Source organism: Pimephales promelas, chromosome 10, assembly GCF_988280905.1.
Source record: "Pimephales promelas chromosome 10, fPimPro1.hap1.1, whole genome shotgun sequence".
In the NCBI taxonomy this organism is placed as follows: Eukaryota; Metazoa; Chordata; class Actinopteri; order Cypriniformes; family Leuciscidae; genus Pimephales; species Pimephales promelas.
The window spans coordinates 7,894,476-7,913,007 of NC_142778.1; the positions used below are offsets into that span (position 1 = coordinate 7,894,476).

The 18,532-nt window shown below is 36.6% G+C and overlaps 1 protein-coding gene across 2 annotated transcripts in view; it reads right to left on the minus strand.

Annotated features, from left to right (window-relative positions):
- Window positions 1-18,205, minus strand: part of rasa2 (RAS p21 protein activator 2) — a 51,970-nt gene extending 33,765 nt beyond the window's left edge. The window contains exons 1-4 of one of the 2 annotated variants that reach the window (XM_039663919.2): window positions 18,022-18,205; window positions 4,703-4,826; window positions 976-1,082; window positions 790-884 (exon numbers count right to left, since the gene is read on the minus strand). In XM_039663919.2, coding sequence (XP_039519853.2) covers window positions 790-884; window positions 976-1,082; window positions 4,703-4,826; window positions 18,022-18,079 — 384 coding nt within the window. In that variant the 5' untranslated portion in view covers window positions 18,080-18,205. The remainder of the gene's footprint in view (window positions 1-789; window positions 885-975; window positions 1,083-4,702; window positions 4,827-18,021) is intronic. The other variant, XM_089135369.1, reaches the window with a different exon arrangement.
- Window positions 18,206-18,532: the final 327 nt, after the last annotated feature.

Consider the following 18,532-nt stretch of genomic DNA (forward strand, 5'->3'; position numbering starts at 1 on the left):
ACGAACAGTATTTGTGTCGTTTTCACCTCGTTACCACAGCCACAAAGCTCCCGCGCCCTCAAAGTGCTTGGACATGGCTGTGGTTACAAGAGGTAAAAATGATACAAATACTGTTCGTTTTCTCATACAAACCGCTCGTTTCGTGTCTTAGGCCATCAATGTGTACTTACATTTACGAGTCATTAAATCATGTTCAATTTGGACTTCTCTGTGCATGCTCCCCATATACCTCCATTATGTGACTGATAGACACGAACGGTTTGACCAAAAAATATCTAATTGAAACTACTGCGGAAACAAAAACACCTACATCTTGGCTGCCCTTGAGGTAAGCTAAAACATACCAAAAATGAATTTCAAAGTGAACTATCCCTTTAATTTTTCTATTTTCGTTTTCAAAACAGATTTTACAAAACACAAATTCCTTTCCGTAAACACTTTTTGTTTCTGATACGGTTAATCCACACCCACTGCCCCTGGTTCTGCTGAATAGTGAACCATACTTGTGTACAAAACAGATCTGTGCATACACCATACACAAAAACAGGATGTGGAGTTAGGCCTTCATCTGCTTTAAAGTCATTGGACCACATATAAGAGCTGACTAATCATACATTGATCTCATTGGGTATAGCGAGGCAATGAGTAATCATAATGTCACCCGATTGGCCCAAACCACGGTGGGTGACGAATACACAGCCTTACTTCCCTTCTGTGGTTAATGTATTGCTCTGTTGGGGGTGTGTTTGTGTGCTGAATAGCTTCAATGCCATCTAACTGTTCACTCACCTGAACTTCTGAGTTTGGATCCACGGGCTGCAAGTGAAACCAGTTCTCTTTCCCGCAGTATTTATACAGATCTTCCTTCCTGATGGCTACTTTACCTACAAACACACACACACACACAATCTTTAGTTGACATGTACACTGTATTAGTCTTGTACATGAGACAAAACAAGGGTGAAAGATACTGACCTACAGGTAGATCCCTTATTTGGAACATGCTCTTGGCGTACACATAGAAGGAAAGGCATTGGAATGGGCGCGGGATTTCGAAGTAGAAGTCCTCGCCATAGAACGGACTAAAGAAAAGGACAGAGACTGTTAATCACAACCACACCAGTGACTCCAAACACAAAACTGAAAGATATTACATTTGGTATAAAATAAAATAAAAATAAAAAAAATGTTTCAGTTTATATTATCTAAAGTTTTGTGTAATATCCACACGGCCATAATTATGTTGGCAGAAAACTGGAGAAGTGTTAAACTGGTTTACTTTTCATTTGATTACATATTAAAAGATTAATAAAATTGTTAATGCTTTAAGTTAAAAGACAACACACACAAAAATCTAACATTTCATACGGCCCAATTATTGTAAAATAAAAATAAAAATACATGAATGATTTAGTGGTTAAAGTTTTAAAAATTCAGCTGAGAAGACAGGAATTAAAACATTTAATTCAACTATTAAAAATAATTTGGAAAAAAAACCAAAAAAACCAAAAAGGTACCTACAATTTATATTTCTGGTAAACTTATAATAAATATTTTCGAAATTAATCATTAAAATTGATTCCAGAAAAAAGACAAAAAATAAATAAATAAATATTTAGAACATTAAAATGGAAAAAATTTGAATTTGGAAAGAAAAATAAAATGTATTTCATCGGGCTCTATTATATACGTCATTGACACAGTTTGTGACACCACTTAAGACATTAGAAATGTATGAGTTTCATTGCATTACATTAATTATCAAACAAAGATTGCCCAATATTTCACCCAAAATATCTTACAACAATTAGATTGGGTTTAAATGACAAAACAAACCCATATAAACGGATGAATTATTAAATAAATGAACAATCAATTATAATAGATGTAATTAAAATAAAAAACAACTGTGACAAATTGTTCAATTTCAATGATAGTAGATCATGTTCATAACTTAATACGATGTACTACAAAATGTGGTTATTCTACTCAAGTACTCAAATACTTTTTGGAGTCAGTGTCAGATTTAAATATATATATGTCATATTAAAGAGTAAAAAAAAAAAAGTCCAAAAGGTTTCACATGCAAAATAATTAACTTCTTGCTGTGTGACTGCAACAGCAAATACCTCTGCTGAGACTTGAGAGGAGAATGCTCATCCACCCACACACACTCCAGCTCTGTTACACACACACACACAAATTACACACTCATAGCCCACGCACCCAAGAGCGCATGCGCTCCCAACATACGAACAGATTCTGACCTCCCCAACTACAGGTAAAGCACTCGACTCGAAATACTGAAAACGTGGCGACACGGCACACATGAACAGCTTAACATTCAGAAAGTGTTTAATAATAAGCCAGATGAGAGAAAGAAAGGAAAGACTGGTGGAAAACCTTCACGCTCCGAGAGAGGCTGTTTGCAAACGAGTGTGTGAACGAAAAGACAAGAAGTGCTAGATAGCAAGTGTGAGAGAGAAAAGTGAGGGAACGCGTAGGTGGACACCCTTCCTTAGACACAGCCAACAGAGCCCTTTGAACAGAGGGGAAAAAACTGTTGTGAAATACCACAAGGAAAAGCTTTCAGAAAGAGTGTGAGAAAATGTGCCTCTTTCAGTGACTAGACGCTTTTGCAACAGAAAATGTACACAACGTAATATCGCCAAACACAGCGTACATCTGATATCAAGATGAACCATCAGAAAAGGCAAATCCAGGGCAGAGCGGAAGGTCTACTTTGAGTATAAAGTATGAGTGAATGGTTAAAAAAAAAAAAAAGAATTAAAGTATTGAAGCTCAACACACATTCCCACACCATTCATGTCTCAAATCTTGCATTGAAAACTATCTCAGAGGCTTGGGATTGGACTGTTTTGACCACCCAGAACACCCCAGCAATCTGCTAAAACACTCAGAATGCCTTAAAGGGATACTCATGGTGATCCAAACCTGTGTGACTTACTTTCTCCTTTGGACCACAAAAGAAAATATTCTGAAGAATGTTTGACCGTTTAGGTCCATACAATGAAAGTCAATGGGGTCCAAAATAAGCTTTTTAATTGTATGAGCAAAAACTTTCCAGACACTTTCCAAAATATCGTTTGTGTTCCACAGAAAAACAAAAGTCAACGTGAAGGTGAGTTTTGGGGTAGATTAATATCATCCCTTTAACATCTGCATTAAAACATAAATGATCATGTGCAAGCTAATCTAAATGAATTGAAATCAAAAATATTATTTAACGTCACCAAACATCAGCAAAATTCAACGTAAAGTGATTTTATCTCTTCACATAACTTTCATTAAAATTGATTAAAGTGTGTGATTCATGTGGATTCAATTTACAAAGCCTTTATGACCCAGTTTTGAATCTTCTAAGTTTTGGTTACCTTGACTTTCAATGGGGGGGGGACAGAACCCTCTCAGGTTTCATTAAAAATTTCTTCATTTGTGTTTCAAAGATTAACCAAAATCTTACGAGTTTGGAACAGCATGTGGATGAGTACCGGTAAACTCTCACAGAATGGGCTCTATGCACGGCAGTATTTCCGGTGAATGTGTGTAAGGATGCTCGATAATTTCCGCCGATCGTAGAGTCCAATGCAATACCGAGAATTTATATTGAATTTTATACTCCATGGTTATACTAAAGAAACGTTAGTCACAAAAATGGATAAAACAGACACCCCTCGTTGTGTTTATGCTTCTTTTTAAAATTCTATTAAATAAACATAACTATATATATAATTACATCTAAACCCATGTACGTTTCGTTTCAAAGACTGGAGGACAGTAAATTTTGAAGACTCTGCCATAATCCCGTTTTCCTCAGTGTTCCTCCGCTTTAATCTCCACAACCGGAAATGGACGAGCATCCTTGCGTCAAATGCGGAATTTATGCGTGCATATAGCCCATTTACATTTTTGTGTGAACTATTCCTTGTTCGATCAGGTAAAAATTAGGGTAACAATGGGCTCTATGCACGGCGTTATTTCCGGTGAAGGATTAAGGATGCTCGATAACTTCCGCCGATCATAGAGTCCAATGCAATACTGAGAATTTATATTGAATTTTATACTCCATGGTTATACTAATGAAACGTTAGTCACAAAAAAAGATAAAACAGACACCCCTCGTTGTGTTTACGATTCTTTTTAAAATAATATTAAATAAACATAACTATATATAAAATTACATCTAAACGTATGTACGTTTCGTTTCAAAGACGGGAGGACAGTAAATATTGAAGACTCTGCCATAATCCCGTTTTCTCCGGTTTTCCTCCGCTTTAATCTACACAACCGGAAATGGACGAGCATCCTTACATCAAATGCGGAATTTATGCGTGCATATAGCCCATTGTGGGTTACCAAGTTTTACAGAATATCTAGACATGGGCAGTTAAAACCTATTCACATTTTCTTTTTCCTTAAATCTAGTTCATTTTTGTAATATAAGCTATGCCATATTGAGCAACAACAGTGATGGACGAAATAAAAACAAAAAAGCGCAGTCTTTCCGGTCTTGTTCAAATTACGGGCGTACATAACTGACAGAAAAAAAAAATGTAGACCTACATTTTTGAGAAGCAGCATGAAAACCACATATATGAGAAGTGCTGTTCTTTTAAGATAAATATCATCAACATCAGCACGTAGTTTGCATGTGACGTTTGTGCGCTGTTCACCATCTCACCTTACACTCTTCTCGTAGGCTTTTGTGCGGTATACTTCCTCCTGGTCCAAACTGATTGTACAGAAGGTGGAGAGGTCACGGAGTCGGTTCGGACCTGAGCTCGGACCCAGATTCTTTGCTTCACCTGCCGAGAGGAGAGTGAGGTGTGTAAGAAGGCACTTGTCTGAGCTACAGTCACAGTTTTCCCAGAAATGTAAATGTATATGAAGAGTTCAGATGCAAAAGCCTCTAAATGCCATTTGAAATTTTCTTCTAAAATGATCATTTTTATCAAGCTTATATATTCAAGTTCAGTAATTTCACTTAAATGGCAATTAATAGGTAATCCTTATTGCAATTTAAGTGAAATTACTGAACTTAAATATACAAGCTTAATAAAAATGATCACTCTAGAAGAAAATTTCAAATGGCACTTAGAGGCTTTTGCATCTGAACTCTTCATATAAAAGCTGCCTAAAGACTTTATGCGTTACATCATTAGAAAATAATGTTTTTTGGTACATTTAAACACAGCATTTGAATATAGCCTAGAAGATTGTCAGTTGGGTCGGATATGTACGGCCACTAACACACTATCGTGCGCACACACTGGCAGGAGCGCTGTGGTGATGCAGAGGCTTGAGGCGGATGTGGCCGCTGTACGTGGAGCTCATCTAAGATGTGGTTACAGACGAGAAGCATTAACTTCCTCCCAGCATGCACTGGGGCTTCCAGGAGAGCGCTGATTCAAAAGATCAAATTCAAAAACACACACATACAACCACACATATTAGTGTCAGAGGGACGATGTGGCCAAAACTGATGGAGACCACATCAAACCAGGATGACACAGCAAGGGAACGCAAGAACAATTAAGAAACACGAAAATCACCTTATAACTTTAATCTCAAATGTATATTTTTAGATCCTCTGGATTCTTTATTGTGGTTCGCAGCTTTCAGTTTTAAGTCTCTTCTAAAATCCCCACGAAATAGCTTTATGTTGTTGTTGATAAAGCCATTCATAAAATGCCACTCAGTTGTTCTTATTTAATAGAGACAAACTTTATGTTGTTAGGTTTGCATGTCATATTTTATCGCAAAAAAAAAAACAACAACTAAGAATTGTATTTCGCATTAAGATAATACAGCTTATTTTATGACCTTTATCATTTTGTAAAACTAAGTGTAAAATTATTAAATCAAATACTCAAAAAAACAACAATTTCCTCTCAAATTCTAATTTCTGTAATACAAAAACAAAATATTATTCTCATTACCATGATGCATTAAAATGTTCAGTATATTTAAAAAAAAAAAAGATTTACAAAGAGTAAATAAAACTGTGTATGTGTACATGTATATTATGTATTTGTATATATATATATATATATTAGGGATTGGCAACGATTAATCGCATCCAAAATAAAAGTTTGTGTTTACATAATATATGTGTGTGTAGTGTGTATAATTAATTTGTATATATATATATATACACACACATGAATGTATATATTTAAGAAATATTTGCATGTATATACTTTATATATATTTATACATAATTAATATAATATAGAAATAGAAATATTTGATATATTAATTACACATTTTTTTCTTAAATATATACATGCATGTGTGGGTATTTATATATACAAATTAATTATGCACAACACACACACATATATTATGTAAACACAAACTTTTATTTTGGATGTGATTAAATTCGTTGCCCATCCCTATTTTATATATATATATATATATATATATATATATATATATATATATATATATATATATATATATATATACATACATATGCACAGTTTTATTTAGTCTTTGTAGATGTATACATATTTTAAAATATAGAATTTTTGTTGCACTGCATGTTATTTATGCTGATATTCTGTCAAAACATGATGATTATCATTAATGCATTATATAGTGATAAGTTCTTTTTTTGCAAATGGACAAATAATGGAATGTAGAGTGTCAAGAAAATAATGTCAAAATGCATATCTTAAAAATAGCCTTAGTTTTCTGCATGCAAAATACAATTTCTTTTCTTCTTTTGGGGTGAAATATGACTTCATAATGTGTTGATAACCCTATAAAATTCAGCTTATATTCTCATCAGGGAGCAGAGACTGAATGCACAAAGTCAGCAACAAACACCTTTAGCAATTACACAGTCTCGGTTTCCGGCGCACACACACTCTCACACACCTCTTCCCCGGAACCATTCAGAAAAAAAACAACAGCAAATACAACCCAGTGCAGCTCATAATGATGCTCACAGTCAACACAGATAAAGACTCGGAGGAAACCGAACTCCCAACAGCAAACTGCCGCAGGGAGCCGTGATAGCAGCCAATGCCCTAGAGTTAACCCTCTCTTCTCACACACACACACACACACACACACAGGTGTGATGAAAAGAAGCCAACATGTGTAGCACTGTATGCTTAGCAACGGAAGTGAACACAAACCACAACCGTGAGGCCCGAACAAACAAGATACACAGGGCTACACACACACACATGCAGACACAAAACTCTGGAGTTCCCTACATGCAAAGACACACATGCTGTGTACTCGCACACAAAAACGGCGTAAGACAAATGCATTCATAATGCAGAACTGAATTTTTCCACAGAACTGGATGGTCATCATTTACTGTCCTCAACACCAATCATTACAGTCCAACACATACTTAGGCTCTTGCAGGTTACATATTTGTCTATCACATTTTCTGGTATTTCAATTGATTAGAATTGCACTTCAACATCAATGTAGAAAAAGGGGAAAACATCTACTGATAGCATTTGCATTTTATCTAGACAAAAGCATCGGTTTCACTATTGTTACAACTGTGTACAAAGAAAAACATGCCAAGACAAGACAAGACGAAACCACAAACACACACATATAAAACAAACAAACCAAAACGTAACATAACCATCAGTTTTGGAGTACTTTTGAATACAACAAATAAAAACCAAAACAACAAAAAAGAACCATCCATTTTCATTATTGTCACAATTGTATCCGAGTTTGAGTAGTATACAGAAACAAAAAAAGAAGTCAGATGAGACAAAAAAATAAAAACAAACACAAGAAAAAACTAAACAAAAAAGAAAGAATGACCAGACAAAAAATAAAACCACAACACAAATGGTCACAGAATGCCTACAAGAAAAGCTAAACTGCTGATTGAACCAACAAAGAAAAAAATAACAACACATTATTACATCACAATCACAAATTGCCTTTATTCACAACAACTTGATAGTACCCATAGGGTTCATTTTAGGCAGAAGTCCTCTGATGGCAACTGACAGAAATATATTTTATAGAGATATTTTTAGTAAACAATATGATCCCGCGAGTGACAGTGCAACAGTTAGTTAATATCACATTCACTCTTGAAGAGGATTGCATCACGGTTTAGTGGTAAAAGCAGAGACTTTTTAGTGTTAGCTGTGTAAGCACTGCACACTGCTAAGGGTGTGTGAAGTCAAGTCAAGTCACATTTATTTATATAGCGCTTTTTACAATACAGATTGTATCAAAGCAGCTTCACAGTTATAAAATGAAAGTAATCAATAATATTGTTGAATATTAAATGTCCCCAACTAAGCAAGCCAAAAGCAAGGCAACAGTGGCAAGGAACCAAAACTCCATCAGGTGACAGTGTCAATCTGCTTCAGCTCTTTAAAGAACTATTAATGTCTAATCCCATTGCCACTGACTGTAAAAACTAAAGCGACTCTTGAGCTCTGAGCTAAGCCCTCCAGCCCTGAATCACACAACCAGCCCCAGAGACCTGCAGTGACTCCATCCTGAACTGCTTTTCAGAAAACTTAACATACACCCACTGGATGGACCGGAAGGGGAAACACAGGGTTGGTTAGTTTTTGACCCCATTTTTGAAGCTAATTTAGCCAGGCTCATAATAATTTAACTTTGCAACACCCTTGGAAAATTCTGAAAAGGCAGAAAAGCTAACAACTTGGAATTGAGTACTAGCCTACAGTCTAAGAGTATGCGTCACTTAACTGTTAACAGGCGTCCAGTATTAGCCATATCAGAAATAAATTTGGTTATTATTACACAGCTTGAATACTTGTTTCTGATTGGTCGAATTTGACATTGAGCGATCAAAAAAAGGGCTGATATTCTATACAACTGATCTTTTTCCCCGAAGCAACCGATTTCCGATAGTCAAAGCCAGTAGCTGTGCTAGTTTCATGTGTCGTGTTACTCTGTGGTCTCTTACTTCTCACAAAATAAAATAAAATCCACACAAATCATGCGTTACACTAGGAATGGAAATGTAAATGTAGCTGGACATTATGGATGGTTGCTCATGCATTAAAAAAAACTGACGTTCTCTGCACAGTATACATACCGCATCCTGTTACCTCATTTCCACCAAAAAAGAACCGGTTCAGAACTGATGCTGGTTCAAAGTTGGTTCAAATTGCGAACCTCCTCAGAACCTGTTTGTTTTTCCACTGACAAGAATGTCCAGCCTACGACACCATTACGTCACTGTGTACGTCGCCATAAGTCTTAGATTTTCCAGAAACGCTTGCGCCAACTTTCTCCTGGCTTTGCGATCCTATATTGGGGTCAGAAGAAGACTCTTTTGCCACTTTTCCACCAAAGCAATTTGAGAGCCGGTTAGGCGAAAACAAAACATTTTCTTGACCGACCACCGAGCCTCATTAGCCGGTTGAAACCGGTTAACTGATTGGTTTAAAATATGCTACGCTATTTGAAATAACAGCCATTTTGAGCCGCACCTGCAATTTTACAACTCTGTCGCATCTCTCTGCCGCTCTGCCTCCCACACACACACACACACTGCCCCGGCGCCACTTTCCACTCATTACAGCGCGAAACATGAGTCCCGCAAATGCGGCACCAAGGAGCTTGTATGTAATCGGAGGACAAATGTCTCCTTTTCAGTTTCGAAATGGTTTTGGTAGAAGGTGATCGCTTTGAAAATAAAGGCGTTACTCTAGCGTTAGAAGCCACGGCACACTTGTGTGATTATCTCTGCAGTTTAGGACATCGCGCAAGATTTGTGGTTTATGTCAGCTGAATGGGCGGAACACTTTTTGGAGAAGATATGCAACGTGTTTTTAAGCACAATTCACACACCGTGGTAATTCAGGAGAAAAAAAGTCTCTAAATGCTTCACGTGAAACTGTGGTCTTCCGACCTTTTATCGTTTTAATTGAATTTGATTATTATGCGCGAGGGAGAGAGTCGCATGTTGAACCAACTTTGAAAAAGTACCAGTTCCGAACCCGTTCTTTTTTGGTGGAAAAGGGGCATGTCTTCAATCGTTGTACTATCTTTCTACTAGCGCTACGTTTTTAGCAGTGGCGGTCACAACCTTTCCGTCGTGTTGTTGGTCACAATAACGCCGCCCCCAGCCCCCGACCTAAGCATGAAGTGGTAAAAGAATGGTTCTAGTCCGCTTTGGAACCAATTTTCCTGGCCGAGAACCGGTTCTTTGATTGTTGAAACACAAAGAACTGGTTCGCGGGAAGGCACCGGCTCAAAATGCTTTGGTGGGAAAGGGGTATAGGAGTATTCTAAACATAACCCTAGTACCCTTCCCTCAACTCCTGTGACATCTGAAAGTATGAGACAAAATTATTCACAATATAGTAAATAAATATACAGTTTATTTACATAAACTACACTCGCTGGCAAATATATTAGGTACACCTTGCTAGGACTGTGTACCTCTTTTGCCTGCAGAACTGCCTTAATTCTTTGTGGCAGAGATTCAACAAGTTGCTGGAAACATTCCTCAGAGATTTTGGTCCATATTGACATTAGAGCATCACGCAGTTGCTGCAGATTTGTCAGCTGCACATCAACAGTGCGAATCTTTCGTTCCACCACATCCTAAAGGTGCTCTATTAGATTGAGATCTGATGACTGTTGAAGCCATTCGAGTATAGCGACCTCATTGTCGTGTTCAAGAAACATTTTGAGATGATTTGAGATTTGAAGCCATCCGAAGATGGTACAGTGAGTGTGGTCATAAAGAGGTATCCATGTTCAAAAACAATACCAAAGTAGGCTGTGCTGTTTAGACGATGTTCGATTGGTACTAAGTGACCCAAAGTTTGGCAAGAAAATATCACCCACACCATTACACCACCAGAAGCTTGAACCGCTGAGACAAGGCAGGATGAAATCATGCTTTCATGTTGTTATGCCAGATTCTGACCCTGAATAAAACCCTGACAAGATCAGGCAACATCTTTCCAATCTTTTATTGTCCAATTTTAGTGAGCCTGTGCAAACATAGACTCAGTTTTTAGTTCTCAGTTCTTAGCTGACAGGAGTGACACCACCAGTGCGAGCTCATCTGCTACAAGGTTCGACGTGTTGTGTGTTCAGAGATGCTCTTCTGCAGACCTCGGTTGGTTTTTCGAGTTACTGTTGGTAACTCGAGTTACTCAAACCAGTCTGGCCTTTTTCCTCCGACCTCTGGCATCAACAAGGCATTTTCACCCACAGAACTTCTGCACTGGATATTTTCTCTTTTTCTGACCATTTCCTGTAAACCCGAGAGATGGTTGTGCGTGAAATTCCGAATAGATCGGCAGTTTCTGAAATTCTCAGACCAGCCCATCTGGCACCAACAACCATGCCATGTTCAAAGTTACTTATACTATGCGTTTTTTTTTTTTGTTTCGCTATTCCGATGCTCATTTTGAACTTTAGCAGATCACCTTCACCATGTCTACATGCTTAAATGCATTGAGTTGCTGCCATGTGATTACAGGGTGAACACAGGGTTTAACCGGTGTACCTAATAAAGTTGCCGGTGAATACGTTTATGCTATTTGCATATGTGTGTGAGTGTATAAGTGTGAAAGTAATACTTCTGCTTTACTGTTTTGATTCTTTGGATAGTTTTTTATGTGTTGCTCAAAACTTTTTGTAACAAAATAGTTATTGTGAAAGAAGTTTGAAGGCGCAAGAAAAGGATGAGGTTTGAGAGTGAATGAAGTAAGCGGTCAGAAGGTTATGAGTCAATGAGTGTAAGCCAGAAATTTGAAACACCAACCTCAGCTTGTTTGCTACGTTTAAAGACCCCATGAAACCACTCGATGAGCACAGTTGACACAAAACTTTTGGGGGAGACATTTCAAAGACCTTTTTTTTTTTTTTTTTTAAGAAAGCCAATAGACATCACATCACTGCCCACAAAATCATGACAATTTGCTATGCTTTTGCTAGAGAGCATCAGGCCTTTAATTGGAGTAAAATTTGGACACACCCATGACTACAAGATGAGTCAGCAATATTTCTAGTCTATTTCCTCTAAAAGAGAAAGACAACTTTTTTCAATACAATCATTTCATGAAAGCAGGATAACAAAGGAAAAAAACATAACCACTACTAGAAAACAAAAGGTTGTATGGTGGTTGAAATATAATAGCCCATCAAGGTTTGTCTACCAAGTACTGAAATGTCAAATAAGACCATCGAAATTGGTTGACACAGGAACAATGTGGCCAGAATAAAGTCGTAAGAGTATGTCGTAAGATGGTCCTCACAGAACCAGCCCTTAGTTCAGTTCCTCTTTATTTTCTGTTATTAGTTTACTACTAAATGCTTCACAGATCTCCAACACATCACAACATGAAAACATTTCCTCCTGCTGATTGTATATGTGCACGCACACCTGCCGATAGCCGGTGCTGGTGACCACATGTAAATGTGGCCATTTGTGTGCAAAAAAAGGGGGAAAGAAAAGAAAAAGATAACATCAGAGTGAGCAAAGCCTTTTAGTCCATGAGGATACCAATTACACTTTCCAAAGAAAAGATTCATGGCTCAACATCACAAAAAAAGTTAGGTATTTTGAGAGCGAATTTAAAAAAAATATTGCCTATAATAAAAAAATATATTTTTTTAGTTGTTTTAGCATGTTTGTAAGGTTTTTTGGGAGAATTTTAGTATCTCGCTAAGGTGTTCTGAGTGGTTTAATGCTATTCATTGTCATGACATATTCTATTAAAGGCACACTATGTAAGTTTTGTCGTTAGAGGTCAATTATTCTAAACAATAACAAAGACGTTGCTTCAAGCATGTTGACGAGTTCTTGTATTTACCTCAACGGCCGATGGGAAGAAATTATGTTCATGGTTGAGGTAATATTTTAAAAGTTTTATTAACGTTACTGTGGTATAAAGCAGGGCGGGGCCGAGAGCTTGGGACAGCCAGCCGCTGTCACGCTTTCCACTTTGTTGTATATGAATACTTTTAACCTAGCATAACTTACTTTGTGAGATACCTTTGGTCACTTAAATTCACATTATTTTATTTCATTCTAATGAAATTTAGCAACGGCTAAGTCACTACTCACACAGGTCACTTTATTTGACTAATTAACATTGTGGGGTAACAAAGTGCTGTTTATTTGGTCAAAACCATCATACTAAAAATATGTTTGAGTGTGTTGAAATTTATTTAAAGTTGTTAAAACTGGTGAGAAAATGTATTTAAAGTAGTTAAAACTGGTGTGAGACACTTGTTGCACACTGCAGTAAGCTAGATCGACATGATAATATAATATTAACAAAAGAGTTTCTAAGAGTATCCAAATAGTTGCTCACACGTCTAATAAAACACATAATATATTAAGGCGTCTTTGGCGTTTCCATGATTTCTACGGGTAACGCGGATATGACGTCATTGACAGGCGATGCAGTGACACGGGCCGAGTGTAATCTAGAATTCTACATTACACTCTTCATATAAGAGCAATCCATAAAAATAGGGTCCATTAATACGAAGGAATTATCTATTGATTTTTCACGTGTTTTACCTGTATTGTAAATGACAAATTGCATTATGTTTTAGAGTTGAAGCAAAAAAACAACAAAAAAAAACTTAAAATTAACAGAAGAGGTACTGGTCATTCCATTATTATTAAATCTATATTATTTCTTCAGGACATTATCCATTTATCTATGGATTTTCTTTTTCTTACGATGTTATTTTAAGAATGACTTTTTAGGGAAGCTATTCAAATCTAATTTCTCTGTGGAACCTATATGAACTTAACACTGGGTCTTGGTATTTGTTATTAATTTTGACCATGTCCACAGTCAAATTGTGGCTAAAATCTGAATTAAAGGGATGGTTCACTTTAAAATTAATTTTTGATATGTTTTAGCTTACCTCAAGGATATCCAAGATGTAGGTGTCGTTGTTTCCACAGTATTTTCAATTTTGACATTTTTCGGTCAAACCGTTGTTGTCTGTCAGTCATATAATGCAGGTATGGGGGTCCACGTCAAAGAGCACAGAGAAGTCAAAATTAAACATGATTTAATGACTCGTAAATGTAAGTACACATTGATGGCCTAAGACACTAAATGAGCAGTTTGTGTGAGAAAACGAACAGTATTTATATCGTTTTTACCTCTTAGTGGCTGTGGCGTTTTTACCTCTTAGTGGCTTACCCATGTCCTGAACTGTGTCCAAAGTTCCGCAGGAAGTAATAGCTTACGTGTGTATGTCACTCTGTTTACACAGAGATTTCGCAAGTTTTACCTTTCACTGTGAAGACCTAAACATATTTAGATATACAGGAAATCGCAATGGAAGACGATTTCGATATATCTAAATATGTTTAGTCAAAGGTAAAACTTCCGAAATCTCTATGTAAACACGGAGTGACGCAAACGCGCAAGCGATCACTTCCGGCGGAACGCTCTGACACGGTTCAGTTCGGTTCAATTAGACATCTGATTCAGATCAGTTGGACATGGCTGTTAACAAGAGGTAAAAACTATATAAATTCTGTTCGTTTTCTTACACAAACCGCTCGTTTCGTGTCTTAGGCCATCAACGTGTACTTACATTTACGAGTCATTAAACCCCCATACATGCATTATATGACTGAAAGACAACAACCGTACCGAAAAATGTCAAAATTGAAAATACTGTGGAAACAAAGACACCTACATCTTGGATGCCCTTGAGGTAAGTTAAAACATATCAAATATTAATTTGAAAGTGAACTATCCCTTTAATACCCGATTTTCTGTTAAACCAAGGACCTTCTGTTACATTAGCAGATTAATATTATTGCAGGAATTGAATAAAAAAAAAATAATAATAATAAATGCTACATGCACAGAAGAGTTAATTTTTGTTTGTCAAGGCCGCCCGTAACCAAATTTCTTGGTTATGCTTGGTGTTGACACATGTCCCAATTAGGACACTTTCGTGGATAAAGCCATCACTGCAGTGTGACGCACAACACACCGTGGCCTACGAACAAAAAACTCATAACAGTCATTCTGAAACAGTGGTGTGTTTTTGTGAATGAAAAAGCCATTGAGCTGCATTCATTCACCTCACGGACCAATGGGCAGTAGCCATTATTAGACAAAGACATAACAGTTGTTGTCAACCAACTACAAAACACTAGATGACAAATGAATGCCCTTATCCTTTCATAAAAATAGGAGTGGAGCAAACCACACCATATATTTAGCCCAGTGTGTTAATATAGAACACACAGACAAACTGCACAACTATAACAGTTAGCAACTGATCAATTGTACAGGGTCATGTGTGTGCTGGACAATTTGATTTTGATAACACATGGGACATGTCTATGCTTACAGAATGTCATTCAGTCGGTATCTACCTGATTTATCCTGAACTTAATCTTTTCAGTCAGGGAAAATAAAACTCTGAGTAAGTGGTTTGACCAAAGACTTCAGTTGTCTATAATTTAAAAAACAGTTCTTCGGAAAGCTCTGGTATTTTTAAGCAACCGGGGGATTATCCGAAATATTCAATTATAGGAAATTCAGATTAGATAATGTACAAACAATGAAGTATTTATTAACAAGAGAGAAATTATTTCTGTAATGTCCCTTGTACTTTCCCAATTATTTTTTTTCTGTCGGATCATATAAAACAAAATTTTATGATTTTACATACAGTAAGTCAACATTTGAAGTGGATCACAACCTTTCATCGAAGTTATACATGAATTTTGAACAATACCCATTCTTGGGACATCTTTGATTAACTTTTTTGATCCACTTCAAATGTATATGTCTGAAATTTGAAACTACATCCACATCACAATGGTAAGGTATTCACTAATATTGCTATTGCAATTTTTTTTTTATCACATTACTCAACACATAATCGGAATTGACCCAATGAAGTTTCCCAAATGCCCTAAAAGTCCCAACTACTAAAAACACCCCCATTGTAGACAGCGGCTTCAGTACAGTGGCGCACACAGGTTACTGTAATCAGAAAAGCCTACCCTCATCCAGGTGGAAAGATAACAGAGATGTCTTTCACACGATCATACGCATTCACACACAGTTTTAAACATGGCCATGAAGAGCCAGACATAGACTAATGCTGAAAGATCTATTAAGACAGGTTCTGTCTAACTTATAATTAACTTATATCTGGGTTATAAATGGAAATAAAACTTTTTAACAAAACTTTCTTAAAAATAAAATGTTCAACTCCTACCACAGGACATCATGTTTTTATTACATTATATTGTACGTTTTTCTTTTACTCTGAGTCTATACTTCACACGAATTATGCAATATGATTTGGATATGAAGCTTCCAGTGAGCGATGATTTACCACAAAGTCACTTGCAACACAGAAGGTTTCAGTTCAATTTTTCTTTTCTTTTTGGTGGGTGAGGGGTGGGAGACAGTAAAAACATAAGCACCAATCATTCTGACAGCATAAAGAAAATCTCTCTTTAAGATGAACTTAAATATAAATCAGCTCAGTCTATTCAAAACACACCTGACATGCCAAAATCTCAGGGATTTTACATCACCATTTTATTTCAGACACGGTCGATCTTTCATTTGCCGATAGTGACAGCTGTACTATCCCTTACAAAAAAGTACAATTTTACAAGTGTATCATAAGGCAAGTACACTTTAAAAATATGCTGTTGCCTTTCCAATTTTCCAATCGGTTAATTAAATATAATTCAAAATAAATGTTATGACATGACTAAACATTTTACTTTACCTAAAATACCATTTTACAACATTGGTATCAAAAGGTAATATATAACAGTACACTTTAAAAACATGCAGTTGAATTTATCTTATTAATCAGTTAATTTAAATGTTATTAAATGTAATTCAAAAGTTATTACTTGACAATAATAAAAACATTTACACAGTAGCCTACTCATATAAACTGTCCTTTCAAATAATAATGTAGTACTATGGCAGAACTCCAAAAATAATATTACCATGGTATCATGTCACTATCGCTAAATCAACAGAGATAAACTGGATTATACAAAAGAGTGCTATTTCTAAGGATCTTATCCACTTTTTACAGTGTGTACATATATATATATATATATATATATATATATAGACTGTAAAAAAATACACTGTATCAAATACCTTAACAAACAGCTAGCCAATATCAGTTAATCTAACTTAGCTATATATAATTGTAAAGTCATAATAAATTAATGTGATTGATTTCTGCAAAGAGTGTAAAAAGCTTTCTGTCATTTTTTTATTTATTTTTTTGGATGACATTAGCTAATACCACGTTATCACAGTTTTATTGTACTAACTGTAATATGTGGAAAATAAATGAAGTGCGTACTGTGTATTTCATTTGAAATCACTTCACGGCTATTGAGGTACAGTTTATACTGTACACTTTTACAAATAGGTTTGAAGAAAATTGCAAATGACAATAATTGTCTATGTCAGTGTTAGCATATTTAAAGCGATGTAACAACTTCCGTCCAGCTCAGAATTTGTCACATTTTGGCGAAGATTCCACCGTCTATTTCACAACCTCAATCCGGGTAAGAATGAATCAAACAACCGCCAGCTCCGGTGACATGAAGACGGGTTTAAAACGGGAAGATAAAAAGAAGATTTCACTTCGGTATTAACATGATAGTGAATAAAAACGGCGGTTGTGAGGGGGAACCAGGCTATGGAGCATGTTAGCACCACGGCTAACTCACAGATAATGGGATTTTTTTTTTTGCTATATTATCTGTCACGGAAGATTTAAACATTATTTAAATATAAAATACCGCTACATACACAAACTGTGCGTAAAATGTGGCCAATAGCGCTGGGTTCTCAGTGCCCCATCCAGTATCTCTGAGTGTGAGTGTGTGTGTGTGTGTATGTGTGTGTTGCTCCTACCGCGCCCCTCTTTCCCCCGTGCCGATCCTTTTCTTTCTCTCTCAAAGCCATCTAAACACACTCTTACACACACATCAAACTCGCAGCGTGTCGCACTTACATATCTTTCCTCTGAGGCTCTGCAAAATCCGGATTTTCGTGTCGTCTTCTTCCGCCATGGTCCAAGTTTCGTCTCTGTACAGTACATTCAACACTTATCACATCCGTTTATGAATGCTCACGGATGGACGTCCCTCCAAAGCGTCATCGGTTCAGCGCGATTGGTCGCGACGCCAGACCGGGATTTGTGTGAATCAACTCACACAGGCAACATCATGTAGTCAAAACAAACGGAAGCCCTAGTGGAGGACGAGCGACAAAGCAGATGGACGGAAGAAACCCAGTTAACTTACTTGTGTTTTTACAGTTGTCGACTGAGAAAGCATATTTTGGCGTTGTAGGGATTCCGACTTACCATACCCTGAATTACTAACAAGGTACACCGCTCAGTAGGTTTTGAAACAGCCACTGTAATGTTAGGTTGGAAGATCTGCTGTGGATAGACTGCCTTTTGACCTAAAAGGACTTTCAAAAGTTAATGGCGCTCTACACAAAAGTCACTTGACAAACAC